Genomic DNA, 19,022 nt, shown 5'->3' with positions numbered 1-19,022 from the left:
GGATAATTGTGAACTTAAGGCCTTTATTTGAGAAGGTTACCTATCCCTCTGGTGTCTAAGATTGGGGCCTGAGACAGTTTAGAACAGCCGCTTTTAAACTACAAGGTGATGCGAGGCAATTCCAATACATTTGCAATGGAAAGCACCATCCATATCCAAAGAGTGAACTATAGAAACAAAATGTGGCTCAAAGCATAGCATTTTCACCTTTTTCTGTTGTTGTCTGTTTGCTTGTTGTTTTTTTTTTCTTCCTTTTTGATCTGATTTTTTTGGGGTAGCCTGATGAATATGGAAATATGTGTAGAAGAATTGCACATATTCAACCCATATTGGATTGCTTGCTGTCTTGGGGAAGAGGAAATGAGGAGGTGAGAGAGAAAGATTTGGAACACAAGGTTTTGCAAAAGTGAATGTTGTGAATTATCTTTGTATTTACTTTTGTATATATTTTGTATATGTTTACTTGTATGTATTTACTTTGTATATATTTTAATATTACTTTTAAAAATAAACAATGGTTCACAGATAGATCCCAAGAGGTCCATGGTTATAGGGAGGGCCACGAACTTGGATGGGAAAAATTCCATCTTTATTTTCACTAATCTCCTGAAATGAATGTAGACAACAAAACAGTGTTATGAGAAGGACTCCACAGGTTTTCCCAAACTGCTAATGAGGTCTATGACACACAGAAGAGTTAAGAACCACCAGCTTAAAGTCTGCTTTGTGGCAAATAACTCTAAGGTTATAAACCAGGGTAACTGAGAAAATGGCAGTGCTTCATCAGGGAAGTTCTTGATGAGACTGGAAGGGGAACACTGCAGAGATAGAGTTTTGTATTACATAACAAAGCTTGAGATAAATTTATATTTTAATATATTTAACATCTACTGGTCATCCTGCCATCTAGGGGAGGGGGTGGGGGGGGTAAGAGGTGAAAAATTGGAACAAGAGGTTTGGCAATTGTTAATGCTGTAAAGTTACCCATGCATATATCCTGTAAATAAAAGGCTATTAAATAAAAAACAAACAAACAAACAAACAAAAAAACCAAAGTTTGAGATAATGATGGAACATTCATATGGATGGTGAGACATTAATAAAGGTTTGAGACGGGAATTTAGGAGAATGGGTAGGACCTGATGTATAGATTTAGAAATAATTTCTGTAGAGGTAATCTTTGAGGTAAAAAAAGTTCTCAAAGACCAGATGACTGGAGTCCGAGAGGGCCCAGGGCTAACCTGGAGGCACTTCCACAGGGAGGAGATGGGGAGGGAGGGTGGACAACAATCCATCAAAGGAGCCATTAGACAAGTAGGAGAAAATGGAGTTGCAGCAACTAAAAGAGGGCTCTGGGGAGTTGGGGATGTTAGAGGCGGCCTTGGCCAAGGAGGATGAAGGTGAAGACGAGGCTATCACAGTTAGCAGAGGGAAGTAACAGCTGATCGAATGGTAAAGCCAGAGAGGTCTTTAAAAAAAACCATGTTCATTGTGATATTTCTGGGGGAAAAAACAAGCTCTTTATGAGGAAAAAAGATTTATAGAACTTAATCTATTATCGAAATTATGAATTATTATTGATTCTCAGAGGTCATTTTCTTGGCGATTGGAAAATATGTTACCCACAGATTTTCTGCTGTATTTTTTTAGGTATCCCTGCTGTGACCCAACATAGTGGATTCCTAAAATCTTATTTTCAGTAAGTATATAACAAAAGCCAAATATTGCAGAAATCCATCCTACTGGGAAAAAGAGCACTAGTCAAACCTTGAAATCAGAAGACCTTTGGGAAATGGGGGAGTCCTATCCACACCCATTCCTGGCTATGAGTAAACTCCCAGAAAATAAGGGATTCTGTGGGTCCACCTTATGTTTCTGTCACTTCCCTCCTTCCTCCACCCCCAACATGTAACATGGTACCCAGTTCATTTCAGAGAAGTAAATGTCTATTAATATAAGCATAAATGTCATTTTTACAGCAGTAAACACATTTTCAATGGTTTATTTTTATTTTGTTGTTGTTCTTTGTTTGGTGAGGCAGTGCATTTAAACAGCCAATCCATCTAAAACTTTCTGCAGATACATGGGTGAAGTTCTTTATTTGAATAATTTTGAAATGCTTACCACACCTTAGTTGGGTAGTGTGGAGTTTCTCCAGTGGTCCTTTTGAGTTCTTATTTCGTGGTACCTTTGAAAAAATAATAGAGGGATGTTTGCTGGGAGATACTAGATAAGTAAATAAATGGGGAATAGAACACTGGGCTATGCTTAGAATACCTGAGCTATATGACCTTTCAGCTTCAGATTCCGCACCAACTTTAAAGCCCTCATAATGCCTTGGTCATATAAAGCAGCCTGATATAGGTGATGTCATGCAAAAATTAGGAAAGTTCATGTCACTGACAGAGTCTGGCTTGAGGAGCCTTAGTTCTTAGCACAATGCCTGGCCTGTAGAATACACTTAGTGTTTCCTGACTGACGCTGGACAAGTCAGTGACCATGGCAGCTCTACATGACTATTAACTATAGAAAAGTTACTGATCTTCATTGAGAGGAAGTTCCCTCACTGGGAGTTTCCCTACATTGATAAAATCCCAAGTCTGAATCAGGCCCCCATTTCTAGCATCTCCCCCCAAAACAAACAAACAAACAAACATAAAACTAACCAGAGAAACTGCTGGCCTGGGAGGGATTGTTATGGAATTTAAGAGTCAGATTCAGGTTCAACCTCTGGCGCTGCCATTTACTAGCTATGTGACTTTTGGCCAAATTACTTTCCCTCCTCATCTCCTTATTTGCAAAATGAAGGCATTTGACTTAATGAAACCTGAGGTTTCTTCAGCTCTGCAGTTTAGAGTAAAATCATTTCTATTGGTTTTCTTTCTCAGGTTTGACCTTGAAACCTTCCTTCAACAACAAAAACACCGAGAATGGCAGGAGTGTTATATGCAGTGGCAGAGGTTAACTGAATATTCCTCCAAGTGTTTTAGGAATATAAGAATAACTCACTTTCTCCCTAGGCTTTACGAAAAACTCTTTGAGAGCCACACTTCCCCTTTCCTGCCTAGGGTATCATTAGCCAATTACCACTCCTCTAACAGTAAATGGGTCTCTAATGGCCCAATGGATTAGACTGAATGCTCCTAACTAACAACATTTACAAACAACCAAAAATTAACACATCAAATAGGCTTTTGACTGCAGACTTTTAATTAGCTATTTCCCCCTCTCCCGACTCTCTCCACTTTCACCCCACTAGAATCAAAGCTTTTCATTTTGGAGAAAGAAGTGGGTCCAGTAATGGAGAGCACTGAGTCCAAGAAATCAAATGTCTTGATCCGATGGGTTTTGTGATGAGTAGTGTAAAACGTTGGCAAATCAGTCTCTTTCTCCATGTGCAAAACGGGGTTACTACTTACAAATTGGAGTATTTTCAAATTTGTTTTGGTGAAACTGATGAGGTCCTGGGTAGCTAGAGAGGTGTTCGCAAAGAGCCTGAATTACTGGCTACTCCCTGAGGCAAGTTGGGAGCCTTTGAGATAGAACTCCTCAGTCTTACGTGGGCCTTTTAGTTTAGAGTCCCAACCCAGGTGGAGATCACTGGAAACTTCCACCCTTACTACACCCAATCAGAAAGTCAATTTACCACCCCACTCCCACCCCCCAGTTATATTTCTCCTATAAAAGGACTTGACTTTACCTTACTAAGTTGCTAACTCCTTTCTAGCTGGGCAGTCAATGGCATATTCTGCCTTAGGACTTTTCCCCTGGATAAAGCTAACTCCATTTAGGGGTTAATCCCCCTGCTAATAGCTAACGCATATTAGGACCCTAATTCCTTTTCAGGTTATCCATAATCTCCCACTTGATATGATTTAATAGGATCTTCCTCTGGCTTGTGTCTTCCTCTAACTTGTCTTTTCCCTTAATTGCTAAAACATCCTTTCCTTGTTATAGACTATTATGGATGTAGCCTGCTCTTTTGTAGCATAATAAAACCTTGATGGCCCCTTGATTTGAAGGTCTATGCCTACAAATTCTACAAATGGCCACCTTTCTGGGTCTCTGTATTTGGAGATGGGGCGGGGCGGGGCGGAGCTGTGTTTGAATCACATTTAAACCCAGACACATCATTTCCATAGGTTTCGTTGCTGCATGGACGAAATGAGAAAGTTGGATTATATGAGCCCATGGTATTGATAGGTTCTGTGTTCCGTAGGCCTTTTTTTCAAAGAGCCAAATCACACTACCAACCTGAGAGTTGAATATATCTTTTGTTTCCCACCCACACCAAAAAGGGAGGGGAAAAAAGGCAAGAGAACAGGAAGTTTCATATGACAATTTTAATTTTTAAAAATACTTTGAAAATGTCAAGTCCCTGGTGCTGCACAGCTGGGATTGGGCATTACCTTATGCCTGCATATCTCTGGGTGTGCACAGTGCCCTTCCCACTTGCATGAACCATCTCAGTCTTAGTGCTCAAGGGTCCTACTTGCATACATCCTGGGTTTTAGTGCTGGAGGCTGGTATTCCAAGGCATCTTCCTGAAACAGGAATACCTTTCTTTTGCAAATTTGATCATTCCTCCCACCCCCCCACCCCCAAAATGGTGAATCTCCTATACCCAACTCTTCCAGTTGATTTTGCCACTAGCACAGTCTTCAAAAAATCTTACCAGGTTTTGCAAGCTGCCTGAGAAAAGGCAAGTTTTCAAAGTTTAAAAAGTAATTCATCCAAAGATAGTATCCTCTGGAAATCTCCACAAAATTGGTGTCCTATTGCACCTCTGTAGAACAGCCAACCACTTAGTGTATTATTAAGAGCAGGATCAAAGATCCTTAATCCAAATCCTGGACTTGGCTACTTACTGGCTATGTGAATTTGGACAAATCATTTCACCTTCTTAGTCCTGTTTCCTCATATGTAGAATAAAGGGTTTGGATTACAGCTTCTAAGGTTCTTCCAGCTCTAATCTTTGAAGTTCCTAGGATGTGTTCATGCTGAGCTTTAATGTATTTGAAGCAGATAATATTAACCAGGGCTGAGTTACTAAAATGATTTTCAACATCTTCTGCATTTAAAAAGTATATTTTCCATTATAGAGTATTGTTAGAATAATACAAATGTAGATAAACACTAAGATAACTTTTTACCAATACCTTAAAAGCAAAAACTGCCCTACTTACTGGCTCACTTATTCTCCACAACTAGAGAAAACAGGCACAAAGTGTTCAGAGTGTGGGCAGAGGCAGTCAGGAGCTTGGGGGGCACAGGGCATGCAGAAGTCACCACAGAAGAAATTTAATGCAAAACTTCTACTCAAGAAAGCAGATGACGACAATGGTGGGAGCAGCACCTGGCAGAGGGAGGTGTGGTAGGAGACAGAGTTTGAGTGGCCTGTCCTCTTATTCCTTTGCCCTACCCCTTTCCCCCAAACCAAAACCTCACCAGCAGGCATGCACAAACTATGGGAAATAACTGGAGCCTTCCAAGCCCCTCACCTCCAGCAAGAAGCCAGCAGCAGCAGTAGGAGGAGGAGGGAAAGATGTAGAAGTGAAAATTCTGGCCACCCCCAAAATGATCGAGGGTGAGGGGTAGAACTCTTGATTTTCATTACAATTATCAGGAACACTGATATGGGACAAAATGTATTAGCTTTAGTGTCAGAACAGAGATCTCCCAGAGTAATTAAAATACTTGAGTGGCACCCCAAATAACCTAGGTGTTTCTTGAAAACAAAACAAAACAAAATAAAACAAAACAACAAAACCAACCCATAAAATGGGATTCCTGACCTTTTAGGAACTTATGCTTAATGAAGCTAGGCTAAAGAAACATGTCATATATGTGGCTGTAGATCTTGTGGTTTGGTCTGGAGGTTAAGTTTCATAGAAAGCAACAGAATCCCCAGGCCCTTAAAGCTCAACATTACAATGATTCAGTTGAGCATTTCATTTCCAAAGGGCCTATTTGCCCCTAGAATACTCCAAATAGAACAGAAAGAAGTTTTAAAAACAGTACAACGGTCACAACACAGAACAACATAAAATAAAAAGTCAGGGGGATTCCTGAAAAAGAATCCAAATCTTTCCTTTTTGCAGTTCCTACCTCTCCCCCAGTGCCATGCCTGAGATTTAGGAATGGCTCTAAAATCTCACCCTGAGAGAGAGGGGAACTCACACCACCTGTTGTAGAATTCTTCTATCCATGTGTATTTGCTTTTCATTTAAGACAGTAACAGATAAAAAAGGCCTGCCTTGATTTACCTGTTCTTCTCTACCAGAACGATGTGTCCAGCTTCCTGTCCTGTTTTCAATTACAGTACTGTATCAATCTGTTCAGGTAGTCATCCCCCCAACAATCTAGCTACACAAACAAGTATATGCTAGCCTCTTCCATGAGAGTGAGTCCTAGGGCACCAGTGTTTAAAAAAAAAAAAATTCATAAAATTTCTCACCCCTGTGGGTTAAATTCAGACATCCATCACATGAAAGCATGTTGGTTTCAAACCATGCTGACACTGTGTGATCCTGACAGTCTCAATTATCTTGTAGAACCATACCCACATAGATGGTTGATGGTATGCCTATAAGGCCTTATGTAAGAAGTACTGGAAACCATTCCTCTCAAGGTCTAGTTAGTACTGAGGACATTGGGAATCCAGACTCCTTACTTCTTAGATCAATCAACAGTCAGGAATCTGAAAGGGTGGAGGAGATAAAGCACAAAACACCAGTACTTGACAGGAGAAGGCAGACACCTTCCTTCCTTTTTCCTCAAGGGTCCATTTTCACCGGCGACTGTGGTTAGATTCCACTGCCCTGTCTTCCTTGAAGATGATGCCCCCCATAACTATACCCTATAGTCATCCCAAAAGATAATTAGCAAATTGTGATTAATGATGATAACAACACAGAGCAAATTTTGGCAGAGTCACTTAATGGGAGCAGGAAAGAGATCATCTTTCCCAAACTCCATTGCTCACTTTCCCTTTTGATCTTTTTTTCCTTAAAAGTGTTTTAACAAAAATTAAAATATTACAATGAATAAATAGAAATGAAAACAGGAAGGACAAATGCTGCAATGATTGCATCCATTGCGCAGAGTCCTGCTCTCAGGAAAGCAGAAGAAAAACTCCTTATGTATGGCTATATGGGCAACTCAAGAACAAAGCCCTTGATAGGAGAGGATGAGTATGTTGAATTAACAAAGCTTGAATAGGCATGGTTATTCAGGGAAGAGTTCCTGATCGCCTTCTTCTAAGGCAATTCAACACCTATTACAATCCCCTGCTTTCCTTGGGGTATAAATGTGAGCCAGGGGAGTGAGACAAAGAGCTGCTGAAACATTGTCATTGCAGTCCCTGGTCCCAATAGTCATGGTGGCTAGTGTTTCTTCCTGGGATTGCAGATCTTCAGTCACTTGGTTTGTACTTTTAACTGAGCAATTCATTAATGTTGAATTTAAAAGGATTATGATTGGTTATTTCTAAGGAAGAAGAAATCAAGATTCCAAAGCCTTAGATCAGAACTCCAAATGACTTCATCTTCTTAGAAATTTAAACTATGACTCACAACTAGAAAATTCAATATAGTGAAAGGAGCTTGACTCAAAGGGAGCTCACTACTTTCAAATTTTTTGTTCTTTGCCAAATTCAATCCCATGTAATCTCAAGTAAGGGACTCAGTCTGTATGAACTCTCTTATGTTTAATAAGAGCTGAACTCCGACTGAAACTTTTGTCACATTCGGTGCATTCATATGGTTTCTCTCCAGTATGAACTCGCTGATGTGTGATAAGGTTTGAACTCTGGGTAAAACCTTTTCCACATTCCACACATTCATAGGGCTTTTCTCCAGTATGTGTTCTCTGGTGTTTAATAAGATCTGATCTCTCACCAAAGCTTCTCCAACATTCATTACATTCATAAGGCTTCTCTCCAGTGTGAATTTTCTGATGCGTAATGAGATGAGAACTCCGGCTAAAGCTTTTACCACACTCATTGCATTCATAGGGCTTTTCACCAGTGTGGGTTCTCTGATGTTGAACCAAGTGTGAGATCCGGCTGAAATTTTCCCCACATTCATTACATCTATATGGTTTCTCTCCTGTATGGGCTCTGCGATGGCGAATGAGATCTGAATTCTGACTAAAGTTTTTTCCACACTCATCACATTTGTAGGGTCTTTCTCCTGTGTGGACTCTGTAGTGCTTGATAAGATCTGATCTTTCACTGAAGCTTCTCCCACATTCATTACATTCATAGGGTTTCTCACCAGTATGTGTCCTCTGGTGTTGAGCCAGGTGAGAGCTTCGGCTGAAGCTTTTCCCACATTCCTCACACTCATAAGGCTTCTCTCCACTGTGGGTCCTCTGGTGCTGAATAAGGTGTGAGACCCGACAGAAACTTTTGCCACATTCATTACATTTGTGGGGTTTCTCTCCAGTATGAATTGTCTGATGTTGAATGAGGTGTGAGCTTCGACCAAAGCTTTTCCCACATTCACTGCAATCGTAAGGTTTCTCCCCAGTGTGGGTTCTCTGATGCTGAATGAGATGGGAGCTTCGGCTAAAGCTCTTTCCACAATCATAACATTTATAGGGTCTTTCTCCAGTATGAGTTCTCTGATGTCGATTCAGGTCTGAGATTTGATTGAAAGCCTTTCCACACTGAGAGCATATATGGAATCTTATATCTCCATGGACTTCCTTGTGGACCAGGAGATCTGTAACTTGTTGAAGAGGATAATTTACCCATTCATCTCCAGTTAAATCTCCCCACTGTCCTTCTGACTTGTCCCCACTTTCAAAGCCTTCTTCGCATTCAGGATTCTGATGAACACTCTCAATTGGCCTTCCTGATATGTCCCCAAATTCTATATCTTCAGATATCCCCTTTGGATTCGCTTCATTCTCACTTCTGATATCAAAATCTAAAATAAAAGGTAAATGTAGATATCATACAGGCTCCATGCTAGGAAGGAAGAAAAGAGTTAAAGAAAAATAAAGATAAAATCCTTAGAAATCAAAACATAATGGTTAATGTTTTATATATTTTAAGTTTTGAGGTCTATACCATTTTCATCACAATCAGTACATATATATGGAAGATTAATTATGTGTTGAACTTGCCAGGCAAAGAAGAAAGTATATTTTTTTTGTTGTCAGTTAACTTCTCTTACAAGTCAGTCAAAGCTAAAACCATGAAAAATAGCTATCAAAGATTCCCTATTCCTTCTCAGTTTCTTTGGTTTTTTAAATTAAGTTTATGAAAAGAAGAGGAAGGCAGGGAAGACACACAGTATGGCATCTCTCACAATATTGGCCTATTCAGTGCCAAACAGCCATAAAGATTATACCAAATACATAGTTGCTATCCCAAGACACTCTTAGAGTCTGAAGAGACTGACTGCACTAGGTCTTTTCCTTGTTCTCACATCAACCATCTGATCTGTTCCTAAACCTGGCCAAGGATCTCTACTGTTACATCTTTCCACACTCTCTCTTAAAAGGTCTTCATGAAGACCAAGTGATCTATTGAAAAATGCACTGGGCACTGGATTTCAAATCAAACTACTGACATAATTTGTGTGATTCTGGAGAAGTCACTACCTCACTGACTCAACTTATGCATTTATAAAGTAGAAGAAATACTTGTACTTTCCTCATAGAGCTGTTATGAGACTCAAATGAAACAATATACACAGAAGTTTAATACTCTATGTCAACTATTATCATTGGGGAAGAGCATAATATAGTGAAAGGATTGATAAACTAAGGAGCTAGGAAATCTGTTTTCCAGTCAACACTCTTGATGACTCTTTGCAACCTCAATTAAATAATTTTCCCTTTCTCAGGCCTCAATATTCTCATCTGTAAAAAGGAAAAGATTGGACCAAATGATCTCTAAAGGCCTTTAGATCCCTAAGAGTTGATGAGCCTGTCTCCATTTAATCATGAATGATTTTATGAGGGAGTGATTTACAGAACATATGACTACCAAAAAGCCATAACTTAAGCATCCAAGGTAAAAAAAGGTACTTTCCATATGTAGAAATCCCATGAAACAAATAACTCAGTGAACTTCACATTCCACATATCCTCTTTCTCAAGTAGTTTAGTCCAGGATTCCACTGAAGAATCTTTCCTATCCCTTCCCTGCCTCTGCTTATAAATAAAAGATTCTATAAGTTTCCACTCTTGGAGATGCTCTAATAGGAAGTGTACTGGGGCCATTCTGAATTCTTGGAACAGAAGCAAGGAGAAAATGAATGTTATGAATCCTAGATTTATACCTTAGTGACATGATTCTGACCACAGGTTTCCTTATAGAAAAAGATATTTACATTCTAGTATAAAAAAAAGGGACACCATTTGCTATAATATTTTATACTGTGGTCCTCATTACTATGTAAAACAAACTCTGAAACATTCTACTATTATGGAAAGAGCCTGTGATTTGGAGTCAGAAAACTGAGATTCATGTTTTGGCATTAACAAATTGTTTACTAGCTGTGGGACCTTGGACAAGTCACTTTTCCTCAGATTCTTAGTATCCACATATATAAATGGGGACAAGCTCACTTGTAATAACAAGAACAAAGAAAAAAGAAAACATTATGAAAACTTTAAAGTGCTACATTCATTCAAACTATTAGGGATATAGTTGGTCTTCAGTCTGTAAAAGAACCCTGTGAGGGATGATTTCAGAAAGGTCTGGAGAGACTTACACGAACTGATGCCAAGTGAAATGAGCAGGACCAGGAGATCATTATATACTTCAACAACAATACTATATGATGATCAATTCTGATGGACCTGGCCATCTTCAGCAATGAGATGAACCAAATCAGTTCTACTGGAGCAGTAATGAACTGAACCAGCTCCACCCAGGGAAAGAACTCTGGGAGATGACTAAGAACCATTACATTGAATTCCCAATCCCTATATTTTTGCCTGCCTGCATTTTTTGATTTCCTTCACAGGCTAATTGTACAATATTTCAGAGTATGATTCTTTTTGTACAGCAAAATAACGGTTTGGACATGTATACTTATTTTGTATTTAATTTATACTTTAATATATTTAACATGTATTGGTCACCCTGACATCTAGGGGAGGGGAGAGGGGGAAAGGGGAAAAATTGGAACAAAAGGTTGGCAGTTGTCAATGCTGTAAAATTACCCATGTAACTTGTAAATAAAAAGCTATTAAAATTTTTTTTAAAAAGTACCCTGTGAGAAGAGGAAAGGACTGATGATGGCACAAAACTCTAAATAAATTTGGGAATCTACAGAAGCAGTTCCTTCTCTTGTGCTGAAGTGAGGCTGGATATATGCACTCTCAAAGCTTTGTGAGTCCACAAGAGACAAAGTTCCAGAGGGAACTCCACCATCCACACACTTGCCAAGTACTGAGAATGGAGATGAGGTCAGCTGTGAAGAAGTATATGGAATAGAGAATCTGGGCAGAGCCCAGTTGTGCTCGCCAAGGTGGGTCACTAGATGAGCTCCAGAGTCCCTTGCAGCTCAAAAGATCTAAGTTACAAATCTGGAAATGGAACCAAGTCAGAATTCTTACCTAAGGAAACTACATTTCCATAATTCTCCTGCATAACATCCCGGTAAAGGTCCCTTTGTGTTGGGTCCAGAGGCCTCCATTCTTCCCGAGTGAGATACATAGCCATATCTTCAAATGTCATAGGCCCCTGAAATGAAACACACCCTACTGTTACCTGCTATCTGAAGGACACTACCATGCTATATGTAGAAAATAATCAAAAATGAGAAAGGACACATGTACAGTACAGCTAAAGCCAAGAAGAAGGATATAAGTAAAGCTGGAAATAACCTGCGAGGAAATCATCACTGATGTTGATAATCGATGTCCTAGAGATTTACCAATCAATGAATACCCTTGCTGGACAAAATGGTACAAATCCAGAACAAGGAAGGAAACAGCCTAATGTGGGAGAAAGAACCATGACATGGGAAGGCAGAAAATGTAGGTTTTAGCTTCAGCTGAGTCACTATAAGCAAGTCACTTTCCCATGCTGAGATAGTTTCCTCAGCTGTGGCCATTTGGCTACAGGGGACATGCTGAGAGCTATGACAGCTTCCAGCTCAGAAGTGGGCCAGAGACTCAAGAAGACAATGGATGCTGGAAAACTGGTAGGTTTGGTGGGCTTGCATGTTTGCCAAACAGAGATGGGTTTGCCATTTTAAAACAAGACATGACACATCTGCTTTGATTGATTCAGCTTTTTCTAAGAAACAGAAATCTAATGAGGATTAATTCTTTGCTTTTGGTTTATTCTTAATATCACTTTGTTCATAAAGCTGTTGAGGTAATTTGCACTAATGTATTTTATAACTTTTGCTATTTATACAAGAAATAAGTGAAAGATGTTTAGTCTTTCCTTCCTTCTTCCCCTCTCTGCTATACACTTCTTGGTCAGAAATAGAGGATCTATTAAAAAGAGAAACTGTAAAACTATCAAAATGGTTTATCTATTAGAGAACTAGGGTAGCTGCTATATTTAATGAATAGTGTAAAAGGAGTCTTGTTTCTATGACATGAAAAGAACTTTGATTTTTTGTTATCATTCCCCCCACCCCACTCCATCCCACCCAGGCTTTTTGACACATACAGACCTCTCCAAGCCTTAGTAGGATTGGTTTCATGAGCTGCATAGGTGCCAATTTTCTGTGGAACCGTCCCCTGGCTTCCCCCAGCTACTTCTGTCTCCAAATTAGTTTGCACTTATTTATATTTTGTGCATAATTTGCACACACACTTCCAATAGACTGGAAGCTCTTTGAAGAGGACTGTTTTTGTCTTCCTATCAGTCAGTCACCAAACTTGTGGTGAAAAGTCTCAAATTCTTGGCTAGGCTGGTGAATTACAGACAGGCACATTACTTTGCTGGGCCAATATTCAAAATTTGCCCTACTTAGTGAAAGAGATTCTTTGCCTCAGATCTTACCTAGCCTTAATCACTGAATAGGTGTGGCCTCAGTCAAACTGAGACTAGTTGAAGATCTTGGATTAAAAGCGGTTGAAAGGGATTTAACCGCCCTGACCATCTGGCCACTTCCCAGATGGTTCGGGGAAGTAGGCAGATACCCTGCACACTTCTCCATTAAACCAACCTTGTTTTTCATCTCAAGTGGTCCCTTTGAGAACGAAGGACAAATAACATGCCTAAATCGAATAGCTCAGTCTAGCCCTGACATTCTGGGGCCCAAAGAAGCCCTTTCAGAAGAATGAAGGGACAACTTAAGGTGAAAAGTCCCTCCAAGTTGTAGTAAGTTCTAAAGGCCTTTCCAGATCTGCTTTCTTTGTGCTCTTACATTTCCTATTTTAATATTTCTCGCAGCTCTGACACTGTGTTCTAAGGGTCCTCTTCCTTTGACATCCTGGGTTCTTGGGCCCTCCCGGCTCTGACTCCTGGGTTCTAAGGGACCTCCCCTGACCCCTGGTTCGGCCCCTCCCCACCCTCACACCGGGTTTAAGGCCCTCCGGCCTACATCCCGGGTTCTGGGGCCCCCGGCTCTGACTCCTGGCTAAGGCCCCTCCACCTCTGAATCCCTTTGGGCCTCCCAGCCCGAATCCTGGGTTCTATGTTTCCCCCTCTGAATCCCGGGTTCTAGGGGCCCTCCCACCCCTGAATCCGGGTTCTAAGTGTCTCCCACCTCACATCCCGGGTTTGGGCCCCTCCGCCTTGAATCCTGGGTTCCCAGAACCTCCCAGCCTGACATCCTAAGGCCCTCCCCTACCTCCGGGTTCAGGGCCCTCCCACCTCTACATCCGGGCTCAGGCCCCTCCCAGCCCCTGACATCCTTTCTAAGTGTCTCCCCCTCTGACATCCCGGGTTCAAGGAACCTCCCAGCTCTGAATCCCGGGCGGGGCCCCTCCCAGCTCTGACCTCCTTCAGGGCCCTCCACCTCTGACTCCGGTTCTGGGCCCTCCCAGCTCTGATCCGGGTTCTAAGGGTCCTCCGGCCTCCCTCCCCCTCCGGCCTGACATCCCTGGGTTCTAAGGGCCCTCCGGCCTGACCTCCTGGGTTCTAAGGCCCTCCCAGCCTGACATCCGGTTCGGGCCCTCCCAGCTCTGACATCCTGGGTCTGGGGGCCCTCCCGGCTCTGATCCTGGGTTCTGGGCCCTCCCAGCTCTGAAAGGGTTCTGGCCCCCGCCTGACATCCCGGGGTTCTAGGGCCCCTCCCTGGCTCCTGGGCATCCCGGGTTCTGTGTTCCCCACCCACTCCCGGGTTCTAAGGGCCCTCCCGGCTCTGACATCCCGGGTTCTAAGGGCCCTCCTGGCTCTGACATCCCGGGTTCTAAGTGTCTCCCACCTCTGACATCCCGGGTTCTAAGGGCCCTCCCGGCTCTGACCTCCCGGGTTCTAAGGGCCCTCCCAGCTCTGACATCCCAGGTTCTAAGGGCCCTCCCACCTCCCAATCCCGGGTTTAAAGGGCCCTCCCAGCTCCATTTCCGGGTTCTAAGTGCTCCCACCTCAATCCCGGGTTCAAGGGCCCCCCACTCTGACCTCCCCCTAAGGGGCCCTCCCACTCTGACATCCCGGGTTCCCAAGGGGCCCTCCCGCCTGACATCCCCGGGTTCTAAGTGTCTCCCACCTCTGACATCCCGGGTTCTTGGGCCCTCCCCGGCTCTGACATCCGGGTTCTAAGTGTCTCCCACCTCGACATCCGGGTTCCCCCTGGCTCTGGTCCGGGTTTCTAAGTGCTCCCACCCTGACATCCCGGGTTCTAAGGGCTCTCCCCAGCCTGACATCCCGGTTCTAATGTCCCCCCCTGACATCCCGGCAGGGCCCCCCGCCTGACATCCCGGGTTCTAATGTCTCCCACCTCTGACATCCGGTTCAAGGGCCCTCCCAGCCTGACATCCTGGGTTCGGGTCCCCCGGCTCTGACCTCCTGGGTTCTAAGGGCCCTCCGCCTGACATCCCGGTTCTAGGGCCCTCCCAGCTCTACATCCTGGGTTCTAAGGGCCCTCCCGGCTCTACCTCCGGGCTGGGCCCTCCCAGCCTCATCCGGGTTCTAAGGGCCCTCCCGGCTCTGAATCCGGGTTCTAAGGGCCCTCCTGGCCTGACATCCGGTTCTAAGTGTTCCCATCTGAATCCGGGTTCTAAGGGCCCCCCCTGACCTCCCGGGTTCTAGCCTCCCGGTTTGACCCTCCCGGGTTCTGGGAACCACACCCCCTCCCCCGCCGGCCCCCCGGCCCCTCCCCTTCCCCCCACGGGCCCCCGATTCGGGGCCCACCCCGTTGGGCCTCCGGGTCTGACCGGGCTCGGAGTCGTCCCCTCGCCGCTTACCTGGGAGCCAGCCATGAGGAGGGTGGCCGCCATGGCGGCGGCTCGGGCTCGGGGCGCTCCGAGCAGGCAGACACAGGCAGCGGTCTAGGAGAGACAAGGGACGCTGGGTACGGAAAAAGCGGCCCCGCCCCTCCCTGGGGTGGGGCCGGCGGGGGGGGGAGCCCAAACATCCCCGGAGGAAGCCAATGGCCCGCCCCGGGCGCCTGGACAGTCCGAGGCTGTCCCTCGGGGAGGAAGCCGGGGGCCCGACCGAGCGCAGTCTCCAAAAGTAGTCCCCGCCCTAGCAGCTCCCAAAGCCTCCGCCCGGCCGCCGTCCCCTACGGCTCGGCCCCTTCCGGCTTCCAAATCCAGCTAATCATAGACCGAGACTCAGGAAACCTTGACCAATCATAGCCTGGATCAAAGGTCTTTTTCACCTCCCCCCCCTCGGCCAGAGGGGCTAAAAAGAAACCTGCGCCTGCGCCGAGTCCCGGGGCCCGCCGGGAACGGTAGTTCGACGATAAGCCGAGGCCGACTTGAGGCCGAGCGTCCCTAAAGGATGGGTTCTAGCTGGAGAGTTTCTAATTTCAGATGCTTCAACTCTTGGATGCCCCAAGGCGCCGAGGCTTTCCTCTCGTTTTGCCCGGCTTAGCCGCCCCAGGTATGTGCCTACAGCACTATGGCGGGCACCCTTCTTTACCCAAGTCAGCCCGTCTCTCAGACACCGGCCCGGGGGGGCCGCAGGAAAGAGGGACAGCTACCAGGGCCAACGCCCACTCACCCGCTCCGCCAAGCCCGAGGCCGCTTGGGAAGCCCGCCCCGTTACGCGGTCCCTTCTCCCCCCCCCCCGACTACAACCCGAGGTCCCGCTTCGCTGTCAAGCCGGAGATTGAGCGCCGGGGGCGTGCCGGGGAGGGCAACTGACCTGAGGAGGCGGAGCCCGGCGGAAGGGAGAGGCCTCGGGGAGTGGTGGGGCCGCACAATAATAGCCCGAGTGCCCCAAGTCAGTGTAGAGAAAGCCTTAGCCTGCCCGGAGCCTTAAATCTTCTCGGTGGCCGGGGGAGGGCGGTGGTGGGGCGGGGCTGGGGGCGGGGCAAGAAAAGGGAGGCGGAGAGAAAAGGGACGGAGAGAGATGAGAGAGTGAGGGAGACTCAGAAATGGCGAAACAGACAGAGATGGAGGAGGAAGGGAGAAATGGAGGAAAACCAACACAGAAATAAAACAGACAAGAGGTGGAGGGGAAAGAGGGAAGAGAGGCAAAAAGGATAAACAAAAAAGAATAAAAGAACCAAAAAACAGGAAGGAAGAGAAGATAAAAAAGAGAAACCTGCAAGACACGGGAGCACGACAAGAAACAAAGAAGGGAAAACAAGACGGGCAGTGATAAAAGGACAGAGGAAAGAACAGGAGGGAAGGAAAAGAAAGGAAAAACAAATAAAAATAAGACCTAGGAGCATAGGGAAAAAAGGATGGCGAGATAAATGGAAAAGACACAGCATGGAAAGCAAAAAGGAGATGGGAAAGAAAAAAGGACGGAGAAAGCAATGGAGACAAAGGACGTATCAAAAAAACAAGGGAAGGAAATAGGCATAAATAAGATGGAAACAGGAAAGAAAAGAAAAGAAGATAGAGAAGGGGAAGGGAGACAGATGAAGGCCCCCCCCCCACACACACACATAAGGAAAAGAAGATGGAAAGATAGATGGAGACACAGAGAGAAAGAGAGGAGATGGAGATTCCCAGAGAAAGAGACAGACAGATGAAGGGAAGGAAAGAGAGAGAGACAGATGGGCAAAGAGACAAAGCGACAAAGAACCATGAGTTAGTTCTCTCTCCAGCACCTCAAAGTCAAACCCAGTCTTTCCCTGCTCTGGGGTCACTGGGCTGCTTTTGGTTTCTTTCTTAGTCCATCTCTCTGGGTCTCTGTTTTTTAAAATATAAAGTGAGGAAGCCCTCCTAGACCCTGCTGAGGTTCCCCACTCTGAACTTTGCACACCCCCTCTGTGGCCTGACCTCCCATTTAGACCCTCTCTGTCGCTGAGACCTGCTGCCCCCCCCCAGTGGCCCAGACTTGTCATTTCTAAGTCATCTCTGATTCCTTTGCCCCTCACATCCAATCAGTCGCCCAATAATGTCCTTTTTGCCCTGGTCTCCTGTCTCTGATCCCTCCTTTCCCCTCCGGTCCCTGCCCCCATCTTTTCTCCAGTAAATTATTAGGTCTCCTAATTGGTCTCATCTTTCATCTCTCCCATTTCCAATCCAAACTCCCCAAGTTTTAATTTCCAAATAATCTTCCATTTATGTGTCTCATTAACTTACCAAAAAATAAAATGTGTATTTCTGGGTGACATTCAAAGTACTTCCCAATCTTGCTCCAACCTACCTTTTGAGCCTTATCTCATACTTTCCCCTTCACATTTTCTGAATCCCAGCCACCCTGAACAATCCCCTTTCTCAGATTGCCCCCGCCCCATTTGTTTCATGCTGCTTCCCCTCCCCAGTTCTGCCTTTCCTTCAAAGCCTAACAGATCCCACTTCCTCCATGGAGCCTTTCCTGACTACTCCGGAAAGATCTCTCAATCTTCAAGTTCTCGAGTGAAAGAGTCTGAGAATGGGGGAAGAGAAAAGCTGGCAGAGGAGTAGGGAGAGAGTCCTGTGGAGGGGCGGGGAAAGGGAAGAGAGGGGGCTGCAGAGCTGGGATGGGGCCAGTCCCGTAGACTGGGGAGAATGGGAGAGATCTCCACAGAAAGGAGTGTGGAGTGGATGGGCAGGGAGAACCCTTCAGAGAGAAAGGGGATTGGGAAGAAAGGGAATCCCAGGCAGGGACAGCCCTATGGGGGGAAGGGGGAGAAAGAATCCTAGGGAAGGTGGGTAGGGAGGGGAAAGGAGGTGAGAACAGGACGAAGGGAACAAGGGAAAGAGGGACTAAGCCCCTTTTAAAGCAGAGCACAGAGGAGACCCACAGAAGGGGAGGGAGGAGAGGGGCCTTCCAGTTAAGGGAGCAGAGGGAAGGGGATGGTCCGCAGCAAGCCTCAGAGCAGAGCTCCAAGGGGCTGGCACCTCTCAACATCCCTATTGCCCCGGAGGAACCCCTTTAAGGGCCAGGAACTCAGGCTGGGAACGGACCACTTACCTCCTTGGCCCAGGAGCAGAGGCCGGGAGCGACTCGGTCCACCAGATTGCAGCTTCCAAGCCTGACAGAACCCAGAGATTGCATCAGCTCGAGGGGAAAGGGGAGCCGCCCAGGAATTCCACCACCTTGGCTCCTTGCAGCTGTCCTTCCCCTGACCAGGGGCTCCAACAAGGCCTTCCCTCTGAGCAGCTGAGGAGGAGCCAGGCCCAGCACAAGTCAGCCTGGCCTCCTGGCTGGGGAACCACTCAGGCCTGCAGCCAGGGTGGGAGAGAGGGAAGAGGTGGGAAAAGGCACACACCAGCTTATTAGGGACTCCCACCCTCTCCATGTTATAAATATCTCCAGAGCCTTGGCTAGGTGCCCGGATGCCTATTGTTTCTAACTGTACAGGGGACGTCTCTGAGCTGGGAAAAAGGGGTTTTCTTTTGTTTGCAGACACTCTGATCAATTTAGTAACTTCATTTTTTTTTTCTTTTGGAAATCTGCCTTGAGGCCAGGCTGGTATTAGTGTCCTTATTCTCAGGGCTCAACATTTCTGGCTGCCCTTAGCACCTAGTCCAGTCTCTTAGTTTTATAG

At 45.3% G+C, this 19,022-nt stretch overlaps 1 protein-coding gene across 3 annotated transcripts; it reads right to left on the bottom strand.

Moving 5' to 3' along the window:
• Positions 1 to 1,002: 1,002 nt before the first annotated feature.
• Positions 1,003 to 18,747, bottom strand: ZNF436 (zinc finger protein 436). Of its 3 annotated transcripts, XM_031962626.1 has the most exons (5): positions 18,446 to 18,486; positions 16,238 to 16,394; positions 15,334 to 15,417; positions 11,581 to 11,707; positions 4,328 to 8,933 (listed from the first exon to the last, which is right to left on the bottom strand). In XM_031962626.1, the coding sequence occupies exons 3-5, from the start codon at positions 15,364 to 15,366 to the stop codon at positions 7,684 to 7,686; spliced, it is 1,410 nt and encodes a 469-aa protein (XP_031818486.1). In that variant the 5' UTR covers positions 15,367 to 15,417; positions 16,238 to 16,394; positions 18,446 to 18,486; the 3' UTR covers positions 4,328 to 7,683. The 3 variants fall into 3 exon arrangements, with proteins under 3 accessions (XP_031818487.1, XP_031818486.1, XP_031818485.1); XM_031962627.1 differs by lacking the exons at positions 4,328 to 8,933; positions 16,238 to 16,394 and adding an exon at positions 1,003 to 2,188 and having other exon boundaries at positions 18,446 to 18,747; XM_031962625.1 differs by lacking the exon at positions 16,238 to 16,394 and having other exon boundaries at positions 18,446 to 18,734.
• Positions 18,748 to 19,022: the final 275 nt, after the last annotated feature.

The sequence above is a fragment of the Sarcophilus harrisii genome, chromosome 3 (assembly GCF_902635505.1).
Source record: "Sarcophilus harrisii chromosome 3, mSarHar1.11, whole genome shotgun sequence".
In the NCBI taxonomy this organism is placed as follows: Eukaryota; Metazoa; Chordata; class Mammalia; order Dasyuromorphia; family Dasyuridae; genus Sarcophilus; species Sarcophilus harrisii.
Note: the sequence above shows the minus strand (reverse complement) of the source record. Positions and strands in the feature narration are given on the sequence as shown.

Bases quoted from the DNA above. Each gene is read 5' to 3' on its own strand.
- ZNF436 (XM_031962625.1), bottom strand. From the start codon at position 18,529: ATGCAATCTCTGGGTTCTGTCAGGCTTGGAAGCTGCAATCTGGTGGAC. The intron at 15,418-18,445 runs GTAAGTGGTCCG...TGTCTCTCCTAG, and splicing joins TCTGCTCCTGGGCCAAGGAG to ACCGCTGCCTGTGTCTGCCT. The intron at 11,708-15,333 runs GTAAGCGGCGAG...GTTTCATTTCAG, and splicing joins TCCTCATGGCTGGCTCCCAG to GGGCCTATGACATTTGAAGA.